This window comes from Pleurodeles waltl, chromosome 6 (assembly GCF_031143425.1).
Source record: "Pleurodeles waltl isolate 20211129_DDA chromosome 6, aPleWal1.hap1.20221129, whole genome shotgun sequence".
NCBI classification, from domain to species: Eukaryota; Metazoa; Chordata; class Amphibia; order Caudata; family Salamandridae; genus Pleurodeles; species Pleurodeles waltl.
The window spans coordinates 1,328,646,918-1,328,672,850 of NC_090445.1; the positions used below are offsets into that span (position 1 = coordinate 1,328,646,918).

At 43.3% G+C, this 25,933-nt stretch overlaps 1 protein-coding gene across 1 annotated transcript in view; it reads right to left on the bottom strand.

Annotated features, from left to right (window-relative positions):
* Positions 1-1,752: 1,752 nt before the first annotated feature.
* LOC138300838 (rap1 GTPase-GDP dissociation stimulator 1-like) overlaps positions 1,753-25,933 on the bottom strand; it is a 522,948-nt gene continuing 498,767 nt past the window's right edge. Inside the window, exons 11-14 of the mRNA XM_069240650.1 lie at positions 24,871-25,010; positions 14,975-15,101; positions 10,800-10,928; positions 1,753-3,820 (exon numbers count right to left, since the gene is read on the bottom strand). Of these exons, the coding sequence (XP_069096751.1) occupies positions 3,669-3,820; positions 10,800-10,928; positions 14,975-15,101; positions 24,871-25,010 (548 nt within the window). The 3' untranslated portion in view covers positions 1,753-3,668. The remainder of the gene's footprint in view (positions 3,821-10,799; positions 10,929-14,974; positions 15,102-24,870; positions 25,011-25,933) is intronic.

Below are 25,933 nucleotides of genomic sequence, written 5' to 3' on the forward strand. Positions count from 1 at the left end.
CTCTTTTTTGTCTGACGTCAGGTCTCTATCTTGTGGAGTCCCGCAGGGTTCATCTTTAAGCCCCACCTTGTTTAACATCTATCTGTCATCCTTGGCCACAGTAGTCGCTCCTTATAACCTCTCTATGGTCACTTATGCTGATGATACGCAATTGGTGGTTTCCCTCTCTAGTAGTAGGGACTCCCCCTCTGCCAACCTGGCCGACTGCATGAAAGATATTGGAGACTGGATGACCCTGTCGAAACTGAAATTTAATGACAGCAAATCAGAGGTAATGATTATAGGTAATGGCGCCCCTACCGCCCCTCTGGCTATGTACTCTGAGGCTTTTAACAGCCTGCCTCCTCCAATAACACAAGTAAAAAGCCTCGGCTTTCTGCTTGACCCATGCTTAACTATGGAGCTACAAGCTAAAAGAATCTCCTCGATCTGCTTCGGCTTAATTAGAAGTGTCAGGAAGATTCTTGGACTTCTGCCATTCGCTGCCAGAAGAATTCTTGTACAAGCCCTAGTTCTCTCCCGCCTGGACTACGGGAACTCTCTATATCTTAGTTCTCCAGATTATGTAATAAAGAGGCTGCAGGTTACGCAGAACGCGCCAGCTAGACTTCTCATGTATACCCCAAGGCATCTTTCCGCTAAACCAGCACTTGCAGCTCTTCATTGGCTCCCGATTAAGCAGCGCATTCAGTTTAAAGCTCTGTGTCTTATTCACAGAGCCTTACACAAAAAGGGTCTTCTTTCCCTTAGAAAACAGATCTTTCTTTACTCGCCCCTTAGACCTTTTAGATCTCGTTCTTCTCAACACGTTTACATCCCTTCGGTCAAGAGATCATGGGGAGGTAATTCGTTCTCCATCAGGGTTGCTCGGCTCTGGAATGCCCTGCCCTTTGAATGCCGTCAGGAATCCTCTGAACTTCTCTTTAGGAGGAAGTTGAAAACCATTCTCTTTCCCAGTTAATCTGCTTTCCCTGGCTCTTCCGACATTCATGGTGTACTTTAGAGCTGGGATACCCCCGGGTAGCCATGCGCTCTACAAATCTATAAACTAAACTAAACTAAACTTCTGATAGGGGCGGTGGGGGTTCTCGTATAGAGGGGGGTATTGGGATTGTAGGGGGGGGGGAGTCATCTACCGGTGACAGGAAAGATATTTCCTGTCACCGCTAGCATTTCTGCCAGGGTTTTCGTGTTGGTGCTACTGCTGCGGAAACCGTGGTGGAAAGCCAACTCCTAATACCGCCGGCGGTCTTCATTGAACCGCTGGATCGGAGATGCGAAGGTGTATGGGTGAAGGTGTTATCACATTTGCAGGGGTCATGCCCTGTACAACTGAGGAAATGCTCACATTGCACTGAGTAGGTGCTAATCCAGAGCCCATTTTTCAGTGCTACATGTAACATTATGAAACAGTTTTTTCGCTGTTCTTAGCTTAAGTCTGCTGGAGCTACGGGAAGCAGAAGATGTTGTAAAACCCTAGTACTATTTATCTTTGGGCAGCCATCTCGGTCACGGGTCCTTCATTGCTGCAATGTTAATTTGTTTATCGTTATGATAAAGCAGTCATTTGCATTCTTAGGTGACGAAACTGGTAATGCGAAGGAAACTGTTTAAAGTTTATAACATGATGTCATTCATTTGAAACACCAGCATGTGACATCACGTACACAGCTAGGTCATTGATCAGGCCTTGTTAAAGTAAAGCATGGATGCCGTCCGATGACAAGGTATTTCAGATTGAAGCAATTTGTTCGAAAATTAGGAGATAGTTTTTTATTGAAAAATATTATAACATGCACCTTAATGACTACAGTGGTTCGTAAGATCACGAAATAAATATCAGAGGGGAGATTAGGGTTGAACAAATTTGCATCAGGTAGTCAGCTGCATCTACAAAGTATTTGCCATGTGATAAAAAAACATTGCATGCTTTCCTGACGAATTGCGTAACAAAGATATGGGGGTGATGGGTAATAAACTGCTATTTGTGGTTTTGGGGTAACAAGAACACTTTTTATTCGGAGATAATAAGATCCCTCCAATTTGTTTTGGTATAGAGCCTGTAACCGAGCCTTTAATAGCATTGACTAATAAGCATAAAAATACATATTTTTTCAATCACAAGTTGATATGAGTTGGCCCATGAGATGAGGTCACAGAGTGAGTGAGTTAGTTGGTTTTGTTAATTATTACTCGAGCAGTTTTTACATTATATAGGAAATTCATTTGTTGGGCAAACAGATATGAAACAGCACTGTTTTCATTTAGGATGTCTGCCAAATAGTCACCCTTCTCTGTCTAGTGTGTGAAGATATCACATATTTGATGAGAAAGCAAAATTCGACACTATGGTACACAAAATCTTTAGTCCCCCATCCTCAAATAGATAAATTCAACACCCTTCCAGACACCTCGTACAGTGTTCAAGGTTTGGAAACACTTTGGACCTGATTTTATATACTTCATGAAGAAGGGATTGAATGGAGTTCATAGTGACTATTTACTAAAAAGAATATTGTTTTCGGACCAGACCATCCAACAGTGCACCACTGCTCATCGCACAATATCAGTTCTTTTGCCATTGTTGCCAGGTGAACAGTCAATATCATACAGTGAAAGAAGGTGAGCTCGAAATCCCTACGTAGAGTTTTCAGCTCGGTTTTGTGGAGTCTTCACCTGTTACAGTTGTTTTCCTACACGAGACATAGGTGGCTGCATTTTAAATCTGTATTTGTCTGGAGAGGGTAAGAGAGGCTACTCAATCCATGATGGGCTCTAAGGCCAGCCCCCTCTCTGTGGCCCCGCCCCTCCGTGGCCTTTCAGACAGAAAGAACTCAAAGCTTCACTCCCCTCTTAGCCCAACCACCTCTTTCCTGGTGAAAAATGTTTCAAGGTCTGCTTGACTGTTTCATTGTTAATTATCTTGACATTTGGCCAGGGGCGCCTTCTCCATTAGGGCGGAGGAGCGCCACCCCCTGCCAGCAGCAGCAGTCAAACTTCTACAATACAACGATAATAAACTATGTTTATTATTGCTGTAATGTAGAAGGAGCGGGCCACAGGCCGTGACGAGCACAGAGTACGCATTTATGTTTGGCCATCCATCTCAGGCCGGCCAAACATACATGCCCACTAAGCTCTGTCCAACCCGGCAACTCAATCTGCCTGTGAGCACCTTGGCTGGGCTCTGCAACCAATCTGAACGCTGCTTTCATGCTGCCAGCAGCATGACAGCAGCGCTCAGATTGGCCGCAGGGCAGGCTGGGAGCCTGTGCCTGTGGCGAAAGAAAGGAGAGCTGAGCGGTGGTGGTGGCGGCATTCAGGTAGTTTTTTTTATTTTTTATTATTCATTCTTCTTCACCCTCCCTCCCTCCCCCCCGTGACCCCCTGCCATGCGCCGCGAGCCGCTCCTGCCTTTGGCCCATCATTAGTGTCTATGGATTAAGGACAAATACTTAGCAAGAAAACTTACTGACAGCCTAATGGAAATCACCAGTTTTTCTGACTTTTATGAATTGTACACCAAAACATTTTTTGACAACTGACTAAGGTGCAGGTATGTTCTACTTTGTAGAGAAATTAGTTCTGTGGTTTCTTTGTGGATAATTTCAGATTTTTCATTTGAAAGACTGCAAGTATATAATAAAAAGGAGTCAGAGTTGAGCTAACTATCCAAAAAAGTGACTGCGGTGCTGGTTCTCATCACTGAGTATTTCTAGAGCTGTCACTGCCTGCTTGACCACGTTGGCATTACTGTGTCTACAGAGTCTCTCCAGGGTTTCCCTCATGTTGGATTCATCCACTTGCCGCCTTAGCTCCTCTGTGGGAAAAGAAAGAGAGAACTTTAGTCGAGCAAAGCCAAAACCTCTTAATAACAAAGTTCAATTATTCCTCAGTAGGTTGGTTAACAGGTTGGTCAGGTGAACAAATATTAACATTTTCTCTTCAATTTCTGTTGCATTCCTAAAATGAGCAGGACATCATGAGAATTTTGGGGGCCCTGGGCCAAATGGATTTTGGAGTCCTCTGCTCAAAGCAGCTATGAATTTATGATCTAATTTCATCTCTTTCCTGCTCTCTTTGGCCAGGTCACTGACAGTGCATAAGCACATGTTCCAATTTTTAAATGTTTTTACATCTAATATTCAGGGATAGTGACGTGTGTTTTCAATATTGCAACACAGCATCAGGTCACTTATATTATTGCAAGTACTCTGTGACGTGGTCCCATTTCTTATGTGTAAGGTCCTGTTTTGATCTAAAAGAAACTTTTTATGGATGTTGCATGAAACACACACCTTTCTCTGAAAAATGTCTGTAATAGACACACACCACCCACATTAAAAATAAATTAAAGGAAAACGGTATGTAAAACAATTTGTTAACAATTATGCAAGACCCTCTGTAGAACAGAGCTAGCTCTATAATGGGGCCCTCTGAAAGGCTGGGGCCCTGTGCCAGAGCTCACTTTGCCCCAAGCCTTAAATCGTCTCTGACTACGAGGTAAAGCCTTAAGGTAGACTGAACTCAGATGGGGTCACCCTAATTATGCACTAATGATACCTTGTACTCTTAACACTGCTCATAGAGATCCCAATCAGCACCATATCAACAGTAAAACTACTGCTAACCATAGTAAAAGTCCACTAGCAAGCAAAGTAAATCCTTCTTACAAGGCAAAAAATGATTTCATTGTACCCATCCACCCCATCAATCTCAACATTCCATTATCGCAATGACGTGCAGCAGTTTCATCACTATGTAGTTGGTTGTAAGGCAAAATATAAAATATGGTTAGAGAGAAACCTTCTGTGTGCAGTGATAAAACTCGTCAGGATGATGTACAACATCATGGCAGAAATTCTAGAACAGATATACATGTTCCACACACATACAGAATCCAACACACCCTCCTCTGTTTCAGATGCACATAACCTCTAAAACCCTCATGTATCTATCTGCAGTTCAATAAAGAAGGACTCTTCATGCACCTAGACCTTGATAGTTTCCTTTTTTATCTTCAGTCAGCATCTTATCCAGGGGTATGATCTGATAGAAACTCTTCTGTGGACAGGAGACTGGATGCCTCCCTCTTCTTCATTCCCCTGGTCCTGGCCAGGCTCAGAGGGTGGGGAGGTCCTTTTTTGTGACATCTTGAAAGGTATTTTTGAAAGGATGAGAAGAGACCTGCATTGGCCAAGAACCACTTACTTATGCATGCTGATATATGAACTCACCTGTGCTACTTTATTTTTTTCTAATTTACCCTCCAACCTTGTGTTTGCGCAAATACGGAGGATGAAGGAGTAAGGCCCATACTTAAACTTTTTGGTGTAAAACTACACTAACGTAGTTTTGCACCAAAATGTTTAACGCCAGCTTGCACCATTCCTGAGCACCAGCCGGGCACCATATTAATGGAATGGTGCAAGCTAGCGCTAAGCTTGGGCTAGCGTCAACTAAAATTATGCTAGCCGGGTGGGGGTAGCGGGAGAGGAGATGGAGGTTGAGCGTCAAAAAAAATGACGCTAGGCTGGTTAGAGGCATCAAAATGCCTCAAACCAGCCCATCGTCATTTGCTGACACACAACCATCCATAACACATGACTCCTGTCTTAGAAAAGACAGGAGTCATGCCCACCACCCTGATGGCCAGCACAGGGGACCCAGTGCCATGCAAGGGCCCCCAAGTTAGGGCTCCCGATGGCACTTAAAAATAAAAAATACTCAACAGGGATGGGGTCCCCCATCCTCTGGTGTCCCTCTGGTGTGGGTGGGGGCTTGGTGTTTAACCATGGAAATGGGTCCACAGGTCCCCTAACGCCTGGTCTGACCCAGGTGTTAAATAATGGTGCAAAGCAAGCTTTGACCCCCCTCCTCCCACCTGTGCATCATTTTAGCACGGGGATAAATACAGGGCTATGGGGATAGCACAATTTTTTTAATGGGAAGCCCTACCTTGCATCTCATTGACGCAAGGTAGGTGCATGCATCCAAAAAAATGGTACATGCTCCAAATTTTTGACGCTAGACGTGTCTAGCGTCAAAATATAAATATGGAGTTAAGATTGCACTGAATTTGCGTAAAAAAATAAATGACACAAATTCGGTGCATAGTATGTATATATATATATATATATCAAAACGAAGTTGTCCTCATGTGAATTCGCACTCCCAACAGGTTTAAATAAACGGGAAGAGAAAGCAAAGCCAGCAACTCACAGTGAATTCTTTAAGCAGTTTCATTATTCCAGGCCTTAAGTAATAAAATCATCTCCAGCACTGGCTGCACCTACGAGGGTGAAACACTTTTATATTTTTCTCTGCTGAAGAAAGGACTGACCTTGAAACACGTGTCCAGAGATGATTTTATTACTTAAGGCCTGGAATAATGAAACTGCTTAAAGAATTCACTGTGAGTTGCTGGCTTTGCTTTCTCTTCCCGTTTATATAACCTGTTGGGAGTGCGCTTTCACATGAGGACAACTTCGTTTTGATAATTAACCGGCATGTCCAGCCGGGAAGGCAGCACCACTGCACATCGAAGCAGGTCTGTGAGACTAAAAATGCATTGTCTCATATATACCCCTAAGTGTCTACAATGCATGCACCCAAGGGGCAAATGCACATTTTTTAAATTAATTGTTTGGAATGGGTTAACCATATTTTTTATTGAGACATCTGGAACAACAAAAACATATAGATATATATATATATATGGTGAATGGGCATTAGACATTCAGATTTTGCTTTATACGTCAGGAATATTCACCAAACCCAAAAAGCCATCAAATGATGGAAACGTTTGCTGTGCAAATAAAATGTGATTGCCTAAATTAGGCAAGTGAAAACCCATGGGGAAACTCGTGTGTACCCACATTTAAGAGAACCAACACACTGGTGGTGAGGGGATGGCAAACACAGCGCCCACGCTCTCTCATTTTACTCATTACCTTTGGGTAAGGTGCGGGGGTTAATTCCCCCTGAACATGCCAAACGGAGGGGAGGGGATAGGACGATAATGGCAGGGGTCAGCTACCCTGAGCAACATATTTGCCACCTCCACACCCTTTTGCAAAGTGGGGGAGTATTGGCCTTCCTCCTGGCCCATTGGCAAGGCGCTGGAGGGGGCTGCACCTCAGCCGATGATGGTCAGTACCATTGCTCAGGCTACTTGGCAAGCTGGTGTTTTTTAGGTTTTTTGCTTCCCCAGGCTAGAAAGACCAAGGTGTATTTTTTACGCCCTTGCCCCAGCCAGATGAGAGGGATATGGTGGTGAAAGTTTATTTTTGTTTGATCTCTCCTCTCATATGACAGGACAGACAAAAATATGCGTAAGTGGGTGGGCCAATACCCTTCCACTCTTGCATAATAAAGCTTTGTGTCGCTCTCTCTTTGTGCTGCTGTTTTTTTAAATGTCTTTTTCTCCTACTGTCCGTGAACATTGGAAGGAAGCAAATATCTATTGTGCATGAGTCCTTTGGGCCATTGCCAATTTTATCTATTGTTCGTAAAGAGTTTGCAATAATGTTCTAAAGACTGCAAACATGTACAGATATATACAGGGAGTGCAGAATTATTAGGCAAGTTGTATTTTTGAGGACTAATTTTATTATTGAACAACAACCATGTTCTCAATGAACCCAAAAAACTCATTAATATCAAAGCTGAATATTTTTGGAAGTTGTTTTTAGTTTGTTTTTAGTTTTAGCTATGTTAGGGGGATATCTGTGTGTGCAGGTGACTATTACTGTGCATAATTATTAGGCAACTTAACAAAAAAAATATATATACCCATTTCAATTATTTATTATTACCAGTGAAACCAATATAACATCTCAACATTCACAAATATACATTTCTGACATTCAAAAACAAAACAAAAAGAAATCAGTGACCAACATAGCCACCTTTCTTTGCAAGGACACTCAAAAGCCTGCCATCCATGGATTCTGTCAGTGTTTTGATCTGTTCACCATCAACATTGCGTGCAGCAGCAACCACAGCCTCCCAGACACTGTTCAGAGAGGTGTACTGTTTTCCCTCCTTGTAAATCTCACATTTGATGATGGACCACAGGTTCTCAATGGGGTTCAGATCAGGTGAACAAGCAGGCCATGTCATTAGATTTCCTTCTTTTATACCCTTTCTTGCCAGCCACGCTGTGGAGTACTTGGACGCGTGTGATGGAGCATTGTCCTGCATGAAAATCATGTTTTTCTTGAAGGATGCAGACTTCTTCCTGTACCACTGCTTGAAGAAGGTGTCTTCCAGGAACTGGCAGTAGGACTGGGTGTTGAGCTTGACTCCATCCTCAACCCGAAAAGGCCCCACAAGCTCATCTTTGATGATACCAGCCCAAACCAGTACTCCACCTCCACCTTGCTGGCGTCTGAGTCGGACTGGAGCTCTCTGCCCTTTACCAATCCAGCCACGGGCCCATCCATCTGGCCCATCAAGACTCACTCTCATTTCATCAGTCCATAAAACCTTTGAAAAATCAGTCTTGAGATATTTATTGGCCCAGTCTTGACGTTTCAGCTTGTGTGTCTTGTTCAGTGGTGGTCGTCTTTCAGCCTTTCTTACCTTGGCCATGTCTCTGAGTATTGCACACCTTGTGCTTTTGGGCACTCCAGTGATGTTGCAGCTCTGAAATATGGCCAAACTGGTGGCAAGTGGCATCGTGGCAGCTGCACGCTTGACTTTTCTCAGTTCATGGGCAGTTATTTTGCGCCTTGGTTTTTCCACATGCTTCTTGCGACCCTGTTGACTATTTTGAATGAAACGCTTGATTGTTCGATGATCACGCTTGAGAAGCTTTGCAATTTTAAGAGTGCTGCATCCCTCTGCAAGATATCTCACTATTTTTGACTTTTCGGAGCCTGTCAAGTCCTTCTTTTGACCCATTTTGCCAAAGGAAAGGAAGTTGCCTAATAATTATGAACACCTGATATAGGGTGCTGATGTCATTAGACCACACCCCTTCTCATTACAGAGATGCACATCACCTAATATGCTTAATTGGTAGTAGGCTTTCGAGCCTATACAGCTTGGAGTAAGACAACATGCATAAAGAGGATGATGTGGTCAAAATACTCATTTGCCTAATAATTCTGCACTCCCTGTACAGTCAGAGCTTGCAAACTGAACTTTCACATTTTGATTATACATTTAAGACCTAAAGAGAAACGTTCACCAATCAAAGTAAAGGCATGAATGATAGAAAGGCCTACGTGACAAACATTTCTTCAATTTTCGAATAGTGGTTTCATAGTTCTGGTTGGATAACATTTTCTCTGAAAATACCATTATATCACCAAGTTTTGGGGCCCACATAACATTTCATTTATTTCATCAAGGTGTCCCAAATTTGACATGCTCAAAGGCAGCCCACAAGATTGTCGGTTCTTCAAGGTTTGGTGCAAATTGATCAAAACGGCGCAAATGTATTTGGACCAAAGAAGTGTATTTCCGATTAAGTTAGGTGTCACTGTTATGTTGATATCTATACCTACATCTACATCTGTACATACACACATATATATATATATATATATATATATATATATATATATATATATATATATATATACATATATATATATATATACATATATATATATATATATATATATATACATATATATATGTATATATTAATAATATGTTGTTCATTAATATTGCCTACTGCGAAGCAGTGCTTCACTCACAACACAAGAGAAGTCTCGAGTGGCTCATGAGGCCACTTCCCTCTTGTCAACAATGGACATAAATAAAAAATCATAATCGTCTCATCTGTATATATAGTTTGTTGCTTGCTGTGGTTTCACTGCTGATAATGTAGAACAAAGATATACAATTAAAGCCAAGGCACAAGAATAAATCCATGCAGTGAATCAGAATAAAAAGGCATTTTAAGCATTAGCTACGTTTTTATCCAATACACAGTGTGTTTGTGACGAACTAAACATTGGTCCTCACATTAGTTAGTTTGTGTTAAGATAATAACACATAATTTTACCTTTGCATTATAACACACCCATTATCTATTGGTGGCTAATGAAATGCAATAGTGCTGTAGCGTAGTATATGTGTAGGACTGCAAGGAGTGTGCGTGCACGAGGCTGCAAGGGAGGAATCTAGGTTACCTGGGATACCTAAACAGGAAGGACTCTTTTCCATCTGGAATGTTGGTCGGTCTTTGGCTTTGCTATTTTCAGCTTATGCACCACACTAGGTTTGCAGGCCTGATCTCTGGTACTGCACACAACTACATGTATTTGCTTGGTTCACTTCACTAGCACACTTCACATGTGCCTCGCTTTTAACAACATCCACGCTGCTTCATTACCTGAGGGAACTCTAACCTTCTATTTCTACTGCCCACAAGGACTAGGATTATATGAAAGATCATCTCACACGGTGCAATGTTTATTACAGGCAACATTTTTGGTTTTCTCAGTGATTTTGATTGTGCTGGATAGATGGTCTTCAACCTTGGTTTTTCCATGATTTTACAGGTTGGACAGAGATTTTACAGAGTGAACGTTTGTCTCTTTTGTTTGGCCATTCACACAGAAGACCCGTATGAATAAGTAAAAAATTCAGTGTGCAGATTTAGGCCGGGTAAGTCATGTTTGTTTCGCATGAGTAGTCAATAGCAGCTGAATTGGTCCTGGCAACTCTTATCCATTTCAAATTGTCAGTTTTTGTTTAATTACAAGGACAGTGATAAACAATATGAGAAGGGGAAATGCAATAGTGCTCATGATCGTGCATTTGAGGTATAGGCTAATTACCTGAATTCAGAAGGCTGCAAAGTAGTCCCATGCAGTTGTATTTCACCTCTGGACCCATGCTGTCATCATCAAGGACCTTCTGTAGGACTGGAATGAGCCCTGCGTCCATGAATGACTCTTCTACAACATCTTGGAGCAAATGAAATAGTTGAATTAGTGATGCTGTGGAATAAAGACTATAGATTTTGGGCAATCCGTTTTGTTTAACTGCGTCCATACTTTTCTTCTCTGGGCATCCATCATTATTCATTGGGGTGTAAGTACCTAGTTACACCTCTCTACTGATGCTCTCTGTACTGCAGACGTACTGCACATATATATATATGTATTGCATATGTGGCTACCATTGAGACTACAAAAACTTGTTTTTTAAACTTTGCATATATTTTCAACTTCCTATTTTGTAACTTTTCTGATGATACTAATCTCAAAATACATTATTTCACTTCATAATTTCAAGGACATTGCATGTGTTTATCCCTTAAAGAGCCACTTACCGTTGAGTGGTGCCAAAGCATGTAATGCAAAAACTAATTCCATTGGGGACCTGTTTTATATTTTGTACGTTGCCTAGGGCAGGACATTTTCCACTGACATTTCGTGTCCTGTATTGCCATTTAATACATGGCCGGGCAGGAGAGGGGGAAAAAAGCGATTGAAGTACAGGAAGGAGTATTTCCTGTGCTATAGTTTTTTAATTGCCACAAGTAGTTAGATCTCTAGCATGTTTATGAATAGATCCAAACACAGGAAACACTGTTCTTCCAAAGTGCCAGGATCCACAGCAGCGAGAGGTTGCCTACCGTAGTGCAGTGCAGAGCTAATGTTATTGCAATGTTTAATTAGGCAGCGAGATGCAAAGAATGGCATCAACAATTAATTTCCAGACAGCTCACATCCTAAGACCAGCAAATAAAATGGACCAGGTTGGTACTAGACATGCGCATTTGTGCTTGGCAATGCAGCCCAGGATACAATAGAAAGTTGTCCCTTGACTTTGGTACTTTTTAGCAGGTGCAGATATCCTTAAGGGGACCATTGGTCCACTCTCAGGACAGGAGGTGCTCGGTGGAGAGGGGTGAGCACAGCAATGTAAAATCATCATTCACTTTTCTCTCGGAAAAGAACACTGACTGTAATAAGCAAGGTGCTGCAACATTCACAAGGTCGGTGGTTCCTACCAAGTGGGCTGCAGGGGTCCTCTTCATCCAGTGATAGCACTAGGCCCAGCAGTCATCAAACAGCGCTGTGTACATCATGGATCCAGGGACATACTGCAGGGGTAGATGCTGCAGCTACAGAGGGCAGAGGTCGACAAAAGTGTGTCTATGTAGTGAGCAAGGTAGGTTCCTCTTCATCCAGTGATAGCACCAGGTCCAGGAGTCATCATACAGTGCTGTGCACATCATGGAATCAGGGACAACCTGTATCGATAGATGCTGCAGCAACACGGGGCATACTCTGAGAAAAGTCTGTCTTTGTAGTGGGCAAGGTGGTTGCTATTCAGCATCCCAAACGTCATAGCACTTTTTGTTTACTTTTAGCTATACTATATAGGAGTTACACTGCTGCACCACATGGCTAAAACAGTGCAAAAGTAAATTCCTCACCTGGGTGAGACTTGTTGTCTTTGCCAATGCTTGTCTAACGATGTTAGGAAATCTCTGTTTGCCTCAGTACCAAAAGTGGCAACCTAGGCAATGCAGGATCCAGATTTAAGAGGAAGGGAATTCAATAGGTAGGAAGGAAATGGTTAACATGTTACAGATCTAAGATCTTTCATGCACCTGAAGTGTACTGGTGTCTTAAAGAACACACAAGGGGAACACTTAGTGATGTGACTGTCTAGATGCCAGAGGGTACTGTCATTTTGTGAGAAGTTGAGTCCTAATTACAAGCCGAGGATCCATAACCCTTATATTTCACCTATCACTGTTTTATGCATTGTTCTGGCAGACATCAGTGCATGGTGCAGCAACTGTTAGTCATGATAGTGGTAAAGCTGTTACTCAGTTCACTGGTTAGCCTCATTGTTAGAAAGGGACAGTTCAAATGGGCTTTGAAACATTATTGGTGATCAAATCAAATAAGGCCAGTATTGCCAATTACTTGACCTTATTAATGTGTTTTCTGGACAAACAGGGGATACAATTAAATACATTTCCATCAAGTGTAGAACGGATTGTTTTAGTAGGTAAAACTCGGGTAGTGATCATAGGGCAGGGCAGGGCAGCTTTGTCAGATTACTGTGATTATTGAGTACACACTCAGATCAACTGACCTGAAGAATACCCTAGCAACCTTTCATCTGTGAACCAAGCAGCGTCTGAGCTGAAACCACTTGCAGGGAAGAACTAAACCACATCATGCTATGTTATTTAAGCTCTTAAAGTGCACTGACACTCAAGGTGCCCTGCCCTGAATAACAACTAATCATCAAATCGTTATCCCTAAAAGGGTACCTCAGAAAGTTAGAAAGATCAGGCAGGCAGGACTCTCTGCTAAATCGTCGAAGTGTCAATTTCCAAGGGCCACGTCACTTATCCTTAGTTAATGATAGGTCAAAATGATATGTTAAAGTTGAGGGAAGCTTGGTTTGGCTTTTCCAGGATTTAAAAGCTTACTAAACTCACAGAGAGAAACCAGAAGTGTCAAAGAAGGCGCTAATCGTGACCACTGGTAGATACGGGGGACGATGAGAGGTTATCCTGAGGTCCCTCAGAATAAATATGGGGTTTATTTTACGTTATAGTCAACAGCTCCCATTATTTCATTGCTTAAATAGAACATACTATGATATCCCTAATGTAATCTTCAGGGCCAGAAACTCCTCTACGGTTAGGGTGTGCTGCACCTATAATTATCATTTTGAACTCCTTTGCAGGCAATACTGGAAAGTTTCTTTGATGGTCCATCGCCCTCGATGGGACGCGCTGATTTTTAAGCACACACCAGGAATGGGAAATGCAATTTGACTGGTCAGTTTTGTGTGCTGACTACAGCTCAGCAAAACAGTTTATCTGTAGGGTTACAGCCTGACAGAATACCCAACTTGGGCAAAGACCTCAGTAAGGCAGACTCACAGGTTGGTGGATTTGTGTTTTTTTCTCAACTTGGGTTCCTTATTCGATACGTAGACATATTCATACCCTTATTTTGCCTATCATCGGAAGAGTTAATGGATGTGGATATTGAGGGGGCTGGAGAGAGAGAGAGAGAGAGAGAGAGAGAGAGAGAGAGAGAGAGAGAGAGAGAGAGAGAGAGAGAGAGAGAGAGAGATTGCGTGTGTGTGTCTGTGTCTGTGTAAACTTTCAACCCAGTTAAGATTTAGACCATAGAGTCTTCTCTTAATATGGGTTATTTAGCGGTGGGTGAACATAACACTGTTTCAAATAGTTACCCAATGCACCGGAGATGGCATGGGTAGCTGAAGCAGTTGCACTCAGACATATTCTCTTTAATCCCATCAATAACTAATGTTTCTCTATTCGAGGCCATAGATTGGGAAGTGACTAACTTATAAGATAAGTCATTTGAGAAGGAGTTATACACTGGCTGTATTTCTTGCTTTCCTGCTCTACATTAAAAAAGCAGGTCATTCTTTGATGGTGCTCTGATTTCAACCCCTGCACTAGATGCTTTCTCTGAGACATCGCCTTGGACAATGTGAACAATCTGAGACAATGAAACTGCATAACTCATCTGTTGTTAAGAGTATGGAACTATATTAGAAATGAATTATGCATTTTGTAGACCTGGAATTATTCGAAATTTTGTAAATAAATACAAATATTTTTTATAACTATCTAAGGTGTGTTTATTGTTTGGCTTCCAGTATTGATTTTTATCTATCCCAGAAAATGTACCTGGGTGTTAGCGTTTATAGCCCAGGGATATCTGCTCATGGGACAGCTTGTCACACTACCAGATGACTCTGTGTCAGAGCTCTCATCCACCGGAATTAAAGTTGGTCTTTTGCCATAATGTGAGTCTGCAACATATTTATTAGCATTAATCAATAAACTGCATGTGGCACACAACAGATGAAAGCAGATGAAACCATGGATTGCCCAAATATACTTTGGCTCTTCCATGCCTCAGTAGAATCGGGCATCAGACTGGCAACTAGAACCCCTCAACACAAAGTAGCCAATTGTCAAGATAGCCAAGGTTACCTAGACTAATAGCTGATGCAATGGCCAGAGCTATGAGGGCTTCGTTCTGCATAATGACGTGTGCGCTTGTTGTCATGGAGACCAGATGTTTGACGCCGTGTGCTTCCTGTACAGCTTTCACCACTTCCTGTAAACACCAAAACACAATAGCACATACATGAATAGAGAGCTCAAGGAATTATTTGAAAAGAGATGCCAGTGATGATTACAAAAACTTATATCTGCAGAATTAAGTTATAATAAAGATGAAAATGGTGACAGCAGCACCCTTTCCCAATTCTCTATTTGATATCAGGCTCCATCTAAAGGAAAAGATACGCAGAAAAGAATCAATTAAAATCCTTTCAGTTGAAACAGTATGAACCAATATGGAGTCTGCCATTTATTGCAAGTGTTGGAATAGAAAAGGGCCCTGCATGGTGACGGGCGTGCACCCCTGCCCTAACTGTCAAGATACATGGTTATCTGGATCCTGGTAGTAATTTTTGGTCAAAGGTGAACAAGGACCTAGGTCTGTCTCGGGATAATGTGGTCTTGTTAGATCTGGAGGGGCACACGAAGTGCTACCCCTGTAGTGGTAGAGGGGTATGGCCCTTGGAGGTGTTAAGTGACATGAGTAAAATAGTGGCAGTATAGCTATTTTGTGATTAGTAATAATCAGTGGTGTGAACATGCCTTTATATCTGTGTCATGGGAGTGATGCCCACAGACTACTCATGTCAAGTTTCGCTACAGGGTACTTAACCCATCCTTGGCCTACATGGTGAATGTGTGCAGCGCTGACAATGTGTGACACTTAGGTGTCTGTGACCAGATGTATGTGCACCTGATACATATCATGGAGGTCTGTAGGTTTCATTTTTTAAGCCCCAGGGCCTGGAAAAGTTAGGGGAGGAGAAGACTGCAACCTCCAGAGAGATGTTGACATTCCTTAGGGAACACATACTGAAGGAGGGGAAGCAGACAGTCTTTTGTGCATATACATATTATGGAGGCCTGTAGGTTTAATTTTTGAAGCCCTGGGGCTGGAAAAGTTAGTGGAGGTGAAGACTGCAACCCCCAAACAGATGCTGACATTCCTTAGGGAACACATACTGAAGGAAGGGAAGCAGATAATCTTTTGTGCACATCAAAGACCTCTTTGATTCCAAAAAGAGTTTCTGATTGGTGGGGCTGGGCTCATTGAGTGGGAGATGGTGGGTCTGATAAAGCTGGCATTGTAGGTGCAGGGAATATTTATATAGAGGAAAGCTTAGGCCTTTGAACCTTTGTGAGGCATATTTTAGTGGAGGCTGACAGTCAAGTGTGACCCCATGTCACTCTCTTGACTGTGTTGTAGGTCATTGAGAACTATATACATCCCAACATTTTAGAACAGCTAAGTGGGAAATTTTGAAAACTAAATCAGGAGAATGGATTTTCACCATTGATTAGTACTAAAAGAGAGGAAATTTCCTGCGTGAGACAGCTAAACTGAAGCCATTTTGGGCTTATCAGGGGTCTCCCATCTGAATTGAATCTACTTGCATGTATGGCATTGGAGCCACTACTGTTAAAGCAAAGTATCCCTTTGACAAAGGGCAGTGCAGAGGAAATAGCACTTCAAAATTCTGACATCCACAGCCTGAATTTCAAAAGACCAGACAATAAATCACATTTGTGTTTGGATTTGGACTATAAAGAAGGGAACTTGAGTGCCACAAGTTGTTCATCACCACTGTCCTACAGCAGGGATCCACAGCTCTGTCCCTCGGCATAAAGACAAGCTCGCTAAGACTTCTAGCTGCTTAAACCAGGACTAGTGAACCCTTTGTGCTAGTTTCTAATCTGGTGAAGAGGCTATCGCCCAGGAAATCAAGAACACATGCCTGTGACTGGAACATCAGTCTTCTGCCTGCCTGTTGAGTGCAGTGTGCTGTGTGAGGGGGTAGAAAGAATCTGGAGGGAGCAAGGCACAGAAGGGGTCCTAGTGAATGAATCCTGGTGAGCAGAGTGTAAGGTGCCTGGTCCAGTTAGGACCGCCGCTGTTGCCAGAGAGACGTCCACCATGTTATGGAAGTCTGTAACTCCCATGGGTCTGCTGTGAAGTTGCAGGCTGTCAACCAGTACAACAGTTGTGGCTCGCTGACCTGTAGAGGGGTGGAGCAGATGCAGTGCGCAGGGGGCGTGGGGTAACATTTAACAACAACAAAAAAAACGTACCTCCTCCGTTCGCGCGCTGCTCATCGCTCCCTCGTCATCACTCCAGGCTGCAGGCAATCCTGATGCTGCTCAGAGCAGCATAAGGATTGGCTGGGAGTGCCCAGGCAGACTGGGAGCTTTTGCAGGCTCTCTCCAGCCTGGCAACACAGTGCCGGTCTGTAGGGAGCACACTGCGCATGTATGTTTGGCCAACACAAGACGGCCGGCCATACACACAAATGCACTCTGAGGGAACTGCACAGTGCACTCCCCTCACTACCCATCACCTCCATGCCCCCCCTTTCAGCGTGAAAGGATAATAAACATAGTTTATTATCCCTTCATAGTGAAATGTTTGCAGCTTCTGCTGCTGGTAGGGGGGTGATGCTCTTCCGTCCTAATGGAGAGCCACCCCTGCAGTACTACTGGCATCTTTGAGGCCGTAACCCATGTCTGTGACTCCTGTATGTCTGGAGGAGGCCACTTGGACGGATGGAGCTGTTACCTGGTACAAATGACAATATTGGATCCATTCTCCAAATCCTCGGCCACTGTATGCCAGGAGGGCTGCCACTACAACTGTTGGGGCTGTTGCCCAGTACAACCAACCTTGTTGGGAAAGTCACTTGAGCCTGTGATCCTCGTATGCCAGGAGGGGGCTACTAGGACAGTTGTGGCTGTTGCCTGTGTCAGAAGAGTCACTGCAACTCGCATAAGGACTCGGGATAAAGGTGAGAAGCCACCCTGCAGCACCGCTGCTGATTCCTTACCTTACTAGCAAGAATTTGAAAGTCGTCACTTCAGCGTGGGGCCTCGCCAATCACTGAAAATGTAGTGCAGCTTGCTTGTAGCTGGAGCTCCAGAAGATGCACCAGGCTCCTGAACATTTTCCCAGTCCACAGTCAGGTGGGACTGGAGCATAACTGGTAGACCCTTTTAAGACTTGCACAAGCTCAGCAAATTAGTTCCATAGTCAGCTCAACACCTAAGGTTATGCCAGACTTTGTTGCACATTGCCAATGAGCGTAGCACCCGCATGGTCACCTCCAGAGACCTGCCATTGATACGGTGGTTAGCATGGAGGAGGGAAGGAGAGGATGCACAGAAGACATTGCCTAGACTGGCGCTAGTTTGCTAGCTTTGACAGATATTTTGTTCTATTATTTAGTGTGCTGTGTTTTTTGTGCGTAATAAATATTGCTTTTCTTACTAAAGGTAAGTAATGAACTGGACAGTTAAACTATTGCGGTCACTGTAGGTATTTTGAGACAAGCTTTCTCATACCTTGCACCTATCCCACCCTGAAGTGCCTCAGATTGTTTGACTCTCGCCACCACTCTCAAGTGATGAAGGGGTAGTATTTGGCCTAGTTGCTCAGCACCCATAATAGGGCAGACCAGGGACAGCAGGAGTAAAAGGCCACAACCCCCGTGTTTGGCTCAGTAACCCTTGCTTGCCGCATGGACCTTTAGAAGGGGTCCTGAAAGATAGTACAGGTTTGTCTGTTTAGTTAACCCCTACTGTGCCCAGGACGAGGTGATCTCGTCCAAGGCGCCGGTTCCCCGGTGCCTTGGACGAGATCACCTCGTCCTGCTATGGGCCCCCGATGGCCAGGCACACCCCTCCCTTAGGCAGGGATGGAAAGGAAATTGCTTCCCCTTCCACCCCTGCCCCCCGTTACCCACCAGTGGCATCTGATGACGTCAGCGTGCATTCGTGCGCTGACCTCATCAGACGCCTTCCCTCCGGCCAGCGCCCGATCAGAGGAGAAATGCAAAGCATTTCTCCTCCGATCACCTGGAGGGGGCAGAGAAGCCTGAAAGGAGAGGAAAGGCCTTTCCTCTCCGTTCAGGCTTCGCTGAGCATTTCTGCTGCCCGATCGCGATGCGATCGGGCAGCAGAAATGCCACTAGACACCAGGGATTTTTTTTTATTTTTATTTACTTGAATAAGGAGAGCGGCCCTTTGGGCAAGGGCCGCTCTCCAGGGGGGCAATTTGTTTTTTGGCTGTTTCTGCCCCCCCCCAAGGGCAGATCGGGCATCTGCCCCCGGGGGGGGCAGAGACCCCCTAGACACCAGGTATTTTTTTTTTTGTTCGTTATATGTGGGGAGTGACCCCTTAGGCAAGGGTCGCACCCTGGGGGCAAAATTAATTGCTCAGCCTATTTTTATTAGGCTAATCTGCCCCCAATGTGGGCAGAAAACACTAGACACCAGGGATTTTTTTTTGTCAGTTTCTCTTGAAGGGAGCGACCCCTTAGGCAAGGGTCGCTCTCCTGGGGGGGGGGGCAAATTTGTTTTAGGCCATTTCTGACCCCCTTGGAGACAGACTGGCCTATTGTATTTAGGCTGATCTGCCCCCGGGGGGGGGGGGGGGCAGAAACCTCTAGGCACCAGGGATTTTTTTTTTTGGTTTTGTTTTATTTTTTTATATGTGGGGAGCGACCCCTTAGGCAAGGGTCGCTCCCCTGGGGGCAAAATTATCTTTGGGCCATTTCTCCCCCTCTTGGGGGCAGATCGGCTTATTTTTATTAGGCCAATCTACCCTCAGGGGGCAGAAGCCACTAGACACCAGGGATTTTAATTTTTTGGCGAAAATTTCACGCAAGGGGAGCGACTTCTTATGCCTGGGTCGTTCCCCTGGGGAAGCAAATTTATTTTAGGTCATTTCTGCTCCTCTTGGGGGCAGATCGGCCCATTTCTATTAGGCCGATCTGCCTCCGGGGGGGCAGAAACCACTTAGGCACCAGGGATTGGTGTGTGTGTTTTGTTTGGGGGGCCAGCCCCTTGGGCAAGGGTCACTCCCCATGGGGGCACATTACTGTTGGCCATATCTGCTTATTTTTGGAAGGCCCATCTGCCCCCAAGGGGGGCAGAAATCCCACCAGAGACCAGGGAAGATTTTTTTTTCAAAATAAGAGGGTGGGGGTATGGCCATACCCCCACCGCAAATAAATGGGGCCCAAGTTGTTCTGCCCACAAGTGGGCAGATGGGGCAATTACCCCTGATTCACACCCCGGGGGGCAGGAAGTCTACTAAATGCCAGGGAATTAAAAAAAAAAAAATAGTGGGGTGGTGGCTTCCAACCAGTATGGGCATGGTTATGCCCCTACCCCAACTGAAGGGGGTAACAGTCTTTTAGCTCTCCCCTACACACTAAAACATCTTATCCCATGGCAAGCAAGTGGACATTTGATTATTTGGGGTTTTGGTTTTACATTTGGGCCATGAGAACTTGGCTAACTCTCAAAATCGTACCACTTGGAATGGTGAGGGCTGCACTTTTTGAACTTTGGGACGCTGCATTGTAGAAAAATCCACAAGACCTAGACACATCTGAAAACGAAACATCTGGGTGAGTCCAGGGTGGTGTGCTTCAAATGCACCCCGCACCATTTTCTTACCCACAATGCCCTGAAAACCTACAACTTTGCTGGAAATCACACATTTTTCCCACATTTTTGTGATGGAACCTACCGGAATCTGCAGGAATCCACAAAATTCCTACCACCCAGCATTGTCTCATCTATACCGATAGAAATTCTGCCCCACTTGTCAGCCTAAAATTTTTTTTTTCCAAACTGCCCTTTTGGACCCGCTTTGGTTCCCCCTTAATTTTGACATGTTTTTGGCTCTTCCCTGTCACAGGCACTTGGCGCACCTACACAAGTGAGGTATCATTTTTACCACAAGACTGAGGGGAAAGTTGGGTGGTAGGAAATTTTTCCCGGTGCGGTGATCCTACACAGAAATGTGGGAAAAATTTGATTTTATAGCTAAATTTGATGTTTGCTGATGATTCTGGGTAAGAAAACACTGGGGTATCCACGCAAGTCACACCTCCCTGGACTCCCTCGGGTGTCTAGTTTTCAGAAATGTCTGGGTTTGGTAGGTTTCCCTGTATAGCTGCTGAGCCCACGACCAACAATGCAGGTGCCCCGCGCAAAAACAGGTAGTTTTGTATTTGATAATTTTGATGTGTACATGTTGTGTTTTGGAGCATTTCCTGCCGCAGGCGTTATGCCTACCCACACAAGTGAGGTACCATTTTTATCGGGAGACTTGGGGGAACGCTGGGTGGAAGGAACTTTGTGGCTCCTCTCAGATTCCAGAACTCTCTGTCACCGAAATGTGAGGAAAAGGTGTTTTTTTAGCCAAATGTTGAGGTTTGCAAAGGATTCTGGGTAACAGAACCTGGTGAGAGCCCCACAAGTCACCCCGTCTTGGATTCCCCTAAGTCTCTAGTTTTCAAAAATACACAGGTTTGGTAGGTTTCCCTAGGTGCCGGCTGAGCTATAGGCCAAAATCCACATGTAGGCACTTTGCAAAAAACACCTCTGTTTTCTTTGGAAAAACGTGATGTGTCCACGTTGTGTTTTGGGGCACTTCCTGTCGCGGGCACTAGGCCTACCCACACAAGTGAGGTACCATTTTTATCGGGAGACTTGGGGGGACATAGAATTGCAAAACAAGTGTTATTGCCCCTTGTCTTTCTCTACATTTTTCCCTCAAAATATAAGACAGTGTGTAAAAAAGACGTCTATTTGAGAAATGCCCTGTAATTCACATACTAGTATGGGCACCCCAGAATTCAGAGATATGCAAATAACCACTGCTCCTCAACACCTTATCTTGTGCCCATTTTGGAAATACAAAGGTTTTCTTGATACCTATTTTTGACTCTTTATATTTTAGCAAAAGAATTACTGTATACCCGGTATAGAATGAAAACCCACTGCAAGGTGCAGCTCATTTATTGGCTCTGGGTACCTAGGGTTCTTGATGAACCTACAAGCCCTATATAACCCCGCAACCAGAAGAGTCCAGCGGACGTAACAGTATATTGCTTTCAAGAATCTGACATTGCAGGAAAAAGTTACAGAGTAAAACGTAGAGAAAAATGGCTGTTTTTTCACCTCAATTTCAATATTTTTTTATTTCAGTTGTTATTTTCTGCAGGAAACCCTTTAGGATCTACACAAATTACCCATTGCTAAATTCAGAATTTTGTCTACTTTTCAGATATGTTTAGATTTCGGGGATCCAGCCTTGGTTTCACACCCTTTTCTGTCACTGACTGGAAGGAGGCTGAAAGCACAAAAAATCGTACAAATGGGGTATGTCCCAGTAAAATGCCAAAATTGGGTTGAAAAATTGGGTTTTCTGATATAAGTCTGCCTGTTCCTGAAAGCTGGGAAGCTGGTGATTTTAGCACCGCAAACCCTTTGTTGATGCAATTTTCAGGGAAAAAAACACAAGCCTTCTTCTGCAGCCTATTTTTCCCATTTGTTTTAAAAAACGAAATTTTCACTGTATTTTGGCTAATTTCTTGGCCTCCTTCAGAGGACCCCACAAAGTCTGGGTACCTCTTGAATCCCTAGGATGTTGGAAAAAAAGGACGCAAATTTGGTTTGGGTAACTTATGTGGACAAAAAGTTATGAGGGCCTAAGCGAGAACTATTCCAAATAGGCAAAAAAATGCCTGCCACAGGAGGGGGAAAAGGCCTGGCAGCAAAGGGGTTAAGGTCAGTGTCAAGGCCTAATACTATATTATTTGTGGTAACATGGAGATATTGTCGCTCCCGTTCTCCAGCACTGCACGAAATAGACAGACTATTATTGTGTCATTATATGCTAGTGACTGATAGTGGCTACAGAAAGAATGTTCAGAGAAAAGGAACAATGGTCATTGCAGAGGTTTGCTAAAATGAAGCTTTTTATAGACATTTGCCAGGAGTTACTTTGCTACATTGGCATCAAAGAATGTATTCAATCCAACATGTGAAGGGTATGTAGAGCATTCCCCCACACTTTACTCTATCTTTCATTCCAACGGCATATCTGATAACAACCCCCTTAAATACAACTCTTATTTAGAATGAAGCCATCAACGTAGGTGGTGTTACTTTAAACACGAAAACAAAGACAGTAAGCTCTCATATCCTTCAGACATGTTTGCCTTGGTCTGGAATATTTGGCAAAACACTCCGAGTGATGCAAATGGTTATTTCATATAGTACCATTTTCAATAAGAACTATGTTATAAAAAAAACACAAAATCTAATTTGATTTCAAAGTTATAGAACACTATTGTTTATGTTTTAATGTTTTTAATACTTAAGGCACTAAAATTGTTTGCACTCTTCAAGGAATATCAATGGGGTGTTTTCAGAAAGTAAAGAGGGTCAAGAGGTGCTAATTCAACACAATTTCAAAGCTGTAATGGGTTTGAAAAGTCTATATTTTTTTTACTTTCATTTGCTGCAGAAAGCCCTGTACATTGATGTCTTTAGCCCTCAAAATCAGGAGCAGACATTATGTTTTGACCTGGCCTGGAATAAGCTTTAGTTGTTTCACCAGCCTCATATAATAAAAAGCCTTAACTGGAGTTTCTTGCCACATAAATTGAAAATGAAAAGTAAAACAGTTGACATAAGCAAGTCATACAAACCACCAAGTCTGCCATGAGCATCAGCACGAAGGAGACACAAAAAAAAAAAGAGATTTGCTCACAATCAAACGTATCTGGAATCGTGCAATTATCCATGTAACAGGGGCAGTTTGCAAGGCAGTAACAAAACCACCCCCAAGGCTGGACAAACATAAAACACTTAGCAATGATGATAAAGGATTTTTGAAAGGCAAGCCCACGAACAAGTGAGTGATGGGTGTGCGATGGGCGCAGTTAAAAGCCCACAATACTTACAACAGGTCAAAGCGCTTGCGCGCTCCACCTAAAAGCAACTTACAGGGCGGATCATCACAGATACTTACACTGACGTCCCTAGTTCATTGCGGCTTTGGTGTAATGTTTCTGCACTGAAGTCGGGGGGTAGCGAGGGGCTAAACATAATTGTTTACCCAGCTCAAAACAGAGGTGGCAGACTTTTGGTGGACAGCGTACTTAGCCATGTTTGGAGTGTAAAGAGTACTCTGTATGTCAAACTCTAAATAAGGCCCCATGTCTTAATGTGATGTGCATTAAAACTAAAAAGGGGTCTTGCTAGGAAGCACTGATACTGTTGTAATTGAATTGTATGCAGTGTTTTTTTAATTTAATATTTTCATACAAGCACACTGTTTTCCTTTTTTCTTCTCTTTCTTTTGTGGTATATTTTGCTTGCAGTAAAAAAAATGAAAAACAAAGTATTAATATCACCAGCTTGCCAAGGCTATACCTATTGGCTTTGCTACTGCTTGGTTTATTTTTGGTTACTGGAACAGTACTAAGGTGTCAATTTGCCACAATAAAAGATGGTGTGATTTTCATAAGATTTACATTTATGAACGATGAGTCACTTTTTCTCACTTTATGTTTTTTTTGTACAAGTCAAGTAGTTATTAGCAGCGAAATGGCTAACTTTCATGAAAATTGTGTGCATGGTACTTGGGTGAAACGGTTACTGTTAATATTCTTAAGCAGAATACAAAGTTAACTTAGCATCTGCCTTTTTTCACTTTGCTCAAGACGCTCAAATTTATTAATATCTTAGGTTTTGGAAGCGGTACAAGATGCCTTTTTGCGCCCAGGGTTTCTTCAAATTACAAATTTGAATGACTTGAATATTCTTCCAAACGATTATCTGCATTTTGCGACCTAAGGGAAAACAATACGTCTCTGCACCATACCACGAGCTGAAGTGCCCACATTTGGTAAAACCTAAAGGCGCTGTTTGAGTGGTGCGAGCATTTCTAGAAAGCGTGTGTCTCTCACCTGGGATTTACTGTGACGCAAGAGGGATGCCAGTAGACGATTAGCTTCTCCCCGCACACCCGCGTGATCCTTGGCTTCACACCACTGCACAAGCCTTCTCAGGAGAGTGCGGTCCTGTCCCAGTATCCTCGCTGCGTCAGCTTTTTGGTACAAATAGATATTTGAAGAGAAAGATTACACACTTCCCTTTCATTATATGTAACCAGGCTGAATCTATCTGTGTAGGATTCAAGAGGCAGTTAGGCTTTCGGTGATAATGGTCAAGTTGCTTCAATCAAATAACATAGTTGTTTGAGTATTTACTGCAAAGATCTGTCTGTAGCCTGCCTATCACTAGTCTGAAACACAAAAGGGCTGAAATTGACTCTTCCAGTGTCAACACATTTAGCACAATTGCATTAAAACGTTAGTTAACACATTACCAGTACCAAAATATCACCTGGGCCACAACAGCCTGCTTGCTGAGCCTTGAGCTGTAATATGTCATTATCGTCTCTTTTGGTTTGTATATTTTGCGAGGCTTCTCTTTACACCAGGGCGTGAGTCATTACAAGGCCCATGGCCATAATATACATGCACTAAATTGCCTTCAATTGGAGAACCCCACATTTTTTCAGGAGGAATGTATCAGTAGCAGCATCAGGGCAGGGTCAGTGACAGTCAGCCGGTATGTACTCCACCGATACATACATCATATTTTTACATACTCCGGCCTAAAGAAATTAAAACGTCGAAATGGTCTTGTAAAACTGTGGTAGCTTAGTGTAGTGATCACAAACCGGACGCATTTAACAAAAGTCCACTTTTCTTTCACTTCATTTGTTCAAATTGTGTTAAAACAAACTCGGTCATGTTTTGATAGAAACACTTACGGCATAGCAACAACAGATTGTCAAACTTGGTTGCTGTATTCAGAAGAAGGTTTGATGGAAACTAAAGGGCAAACCTGGCTACATTACTGTGGAGCTCTATCACGCAACCCACCTCCAAAGGACACCCTTGAATTTCGACTTTGGAAATTTAAAATATCCTGCATTATACTTAACAATTAGCCTAATGGTGG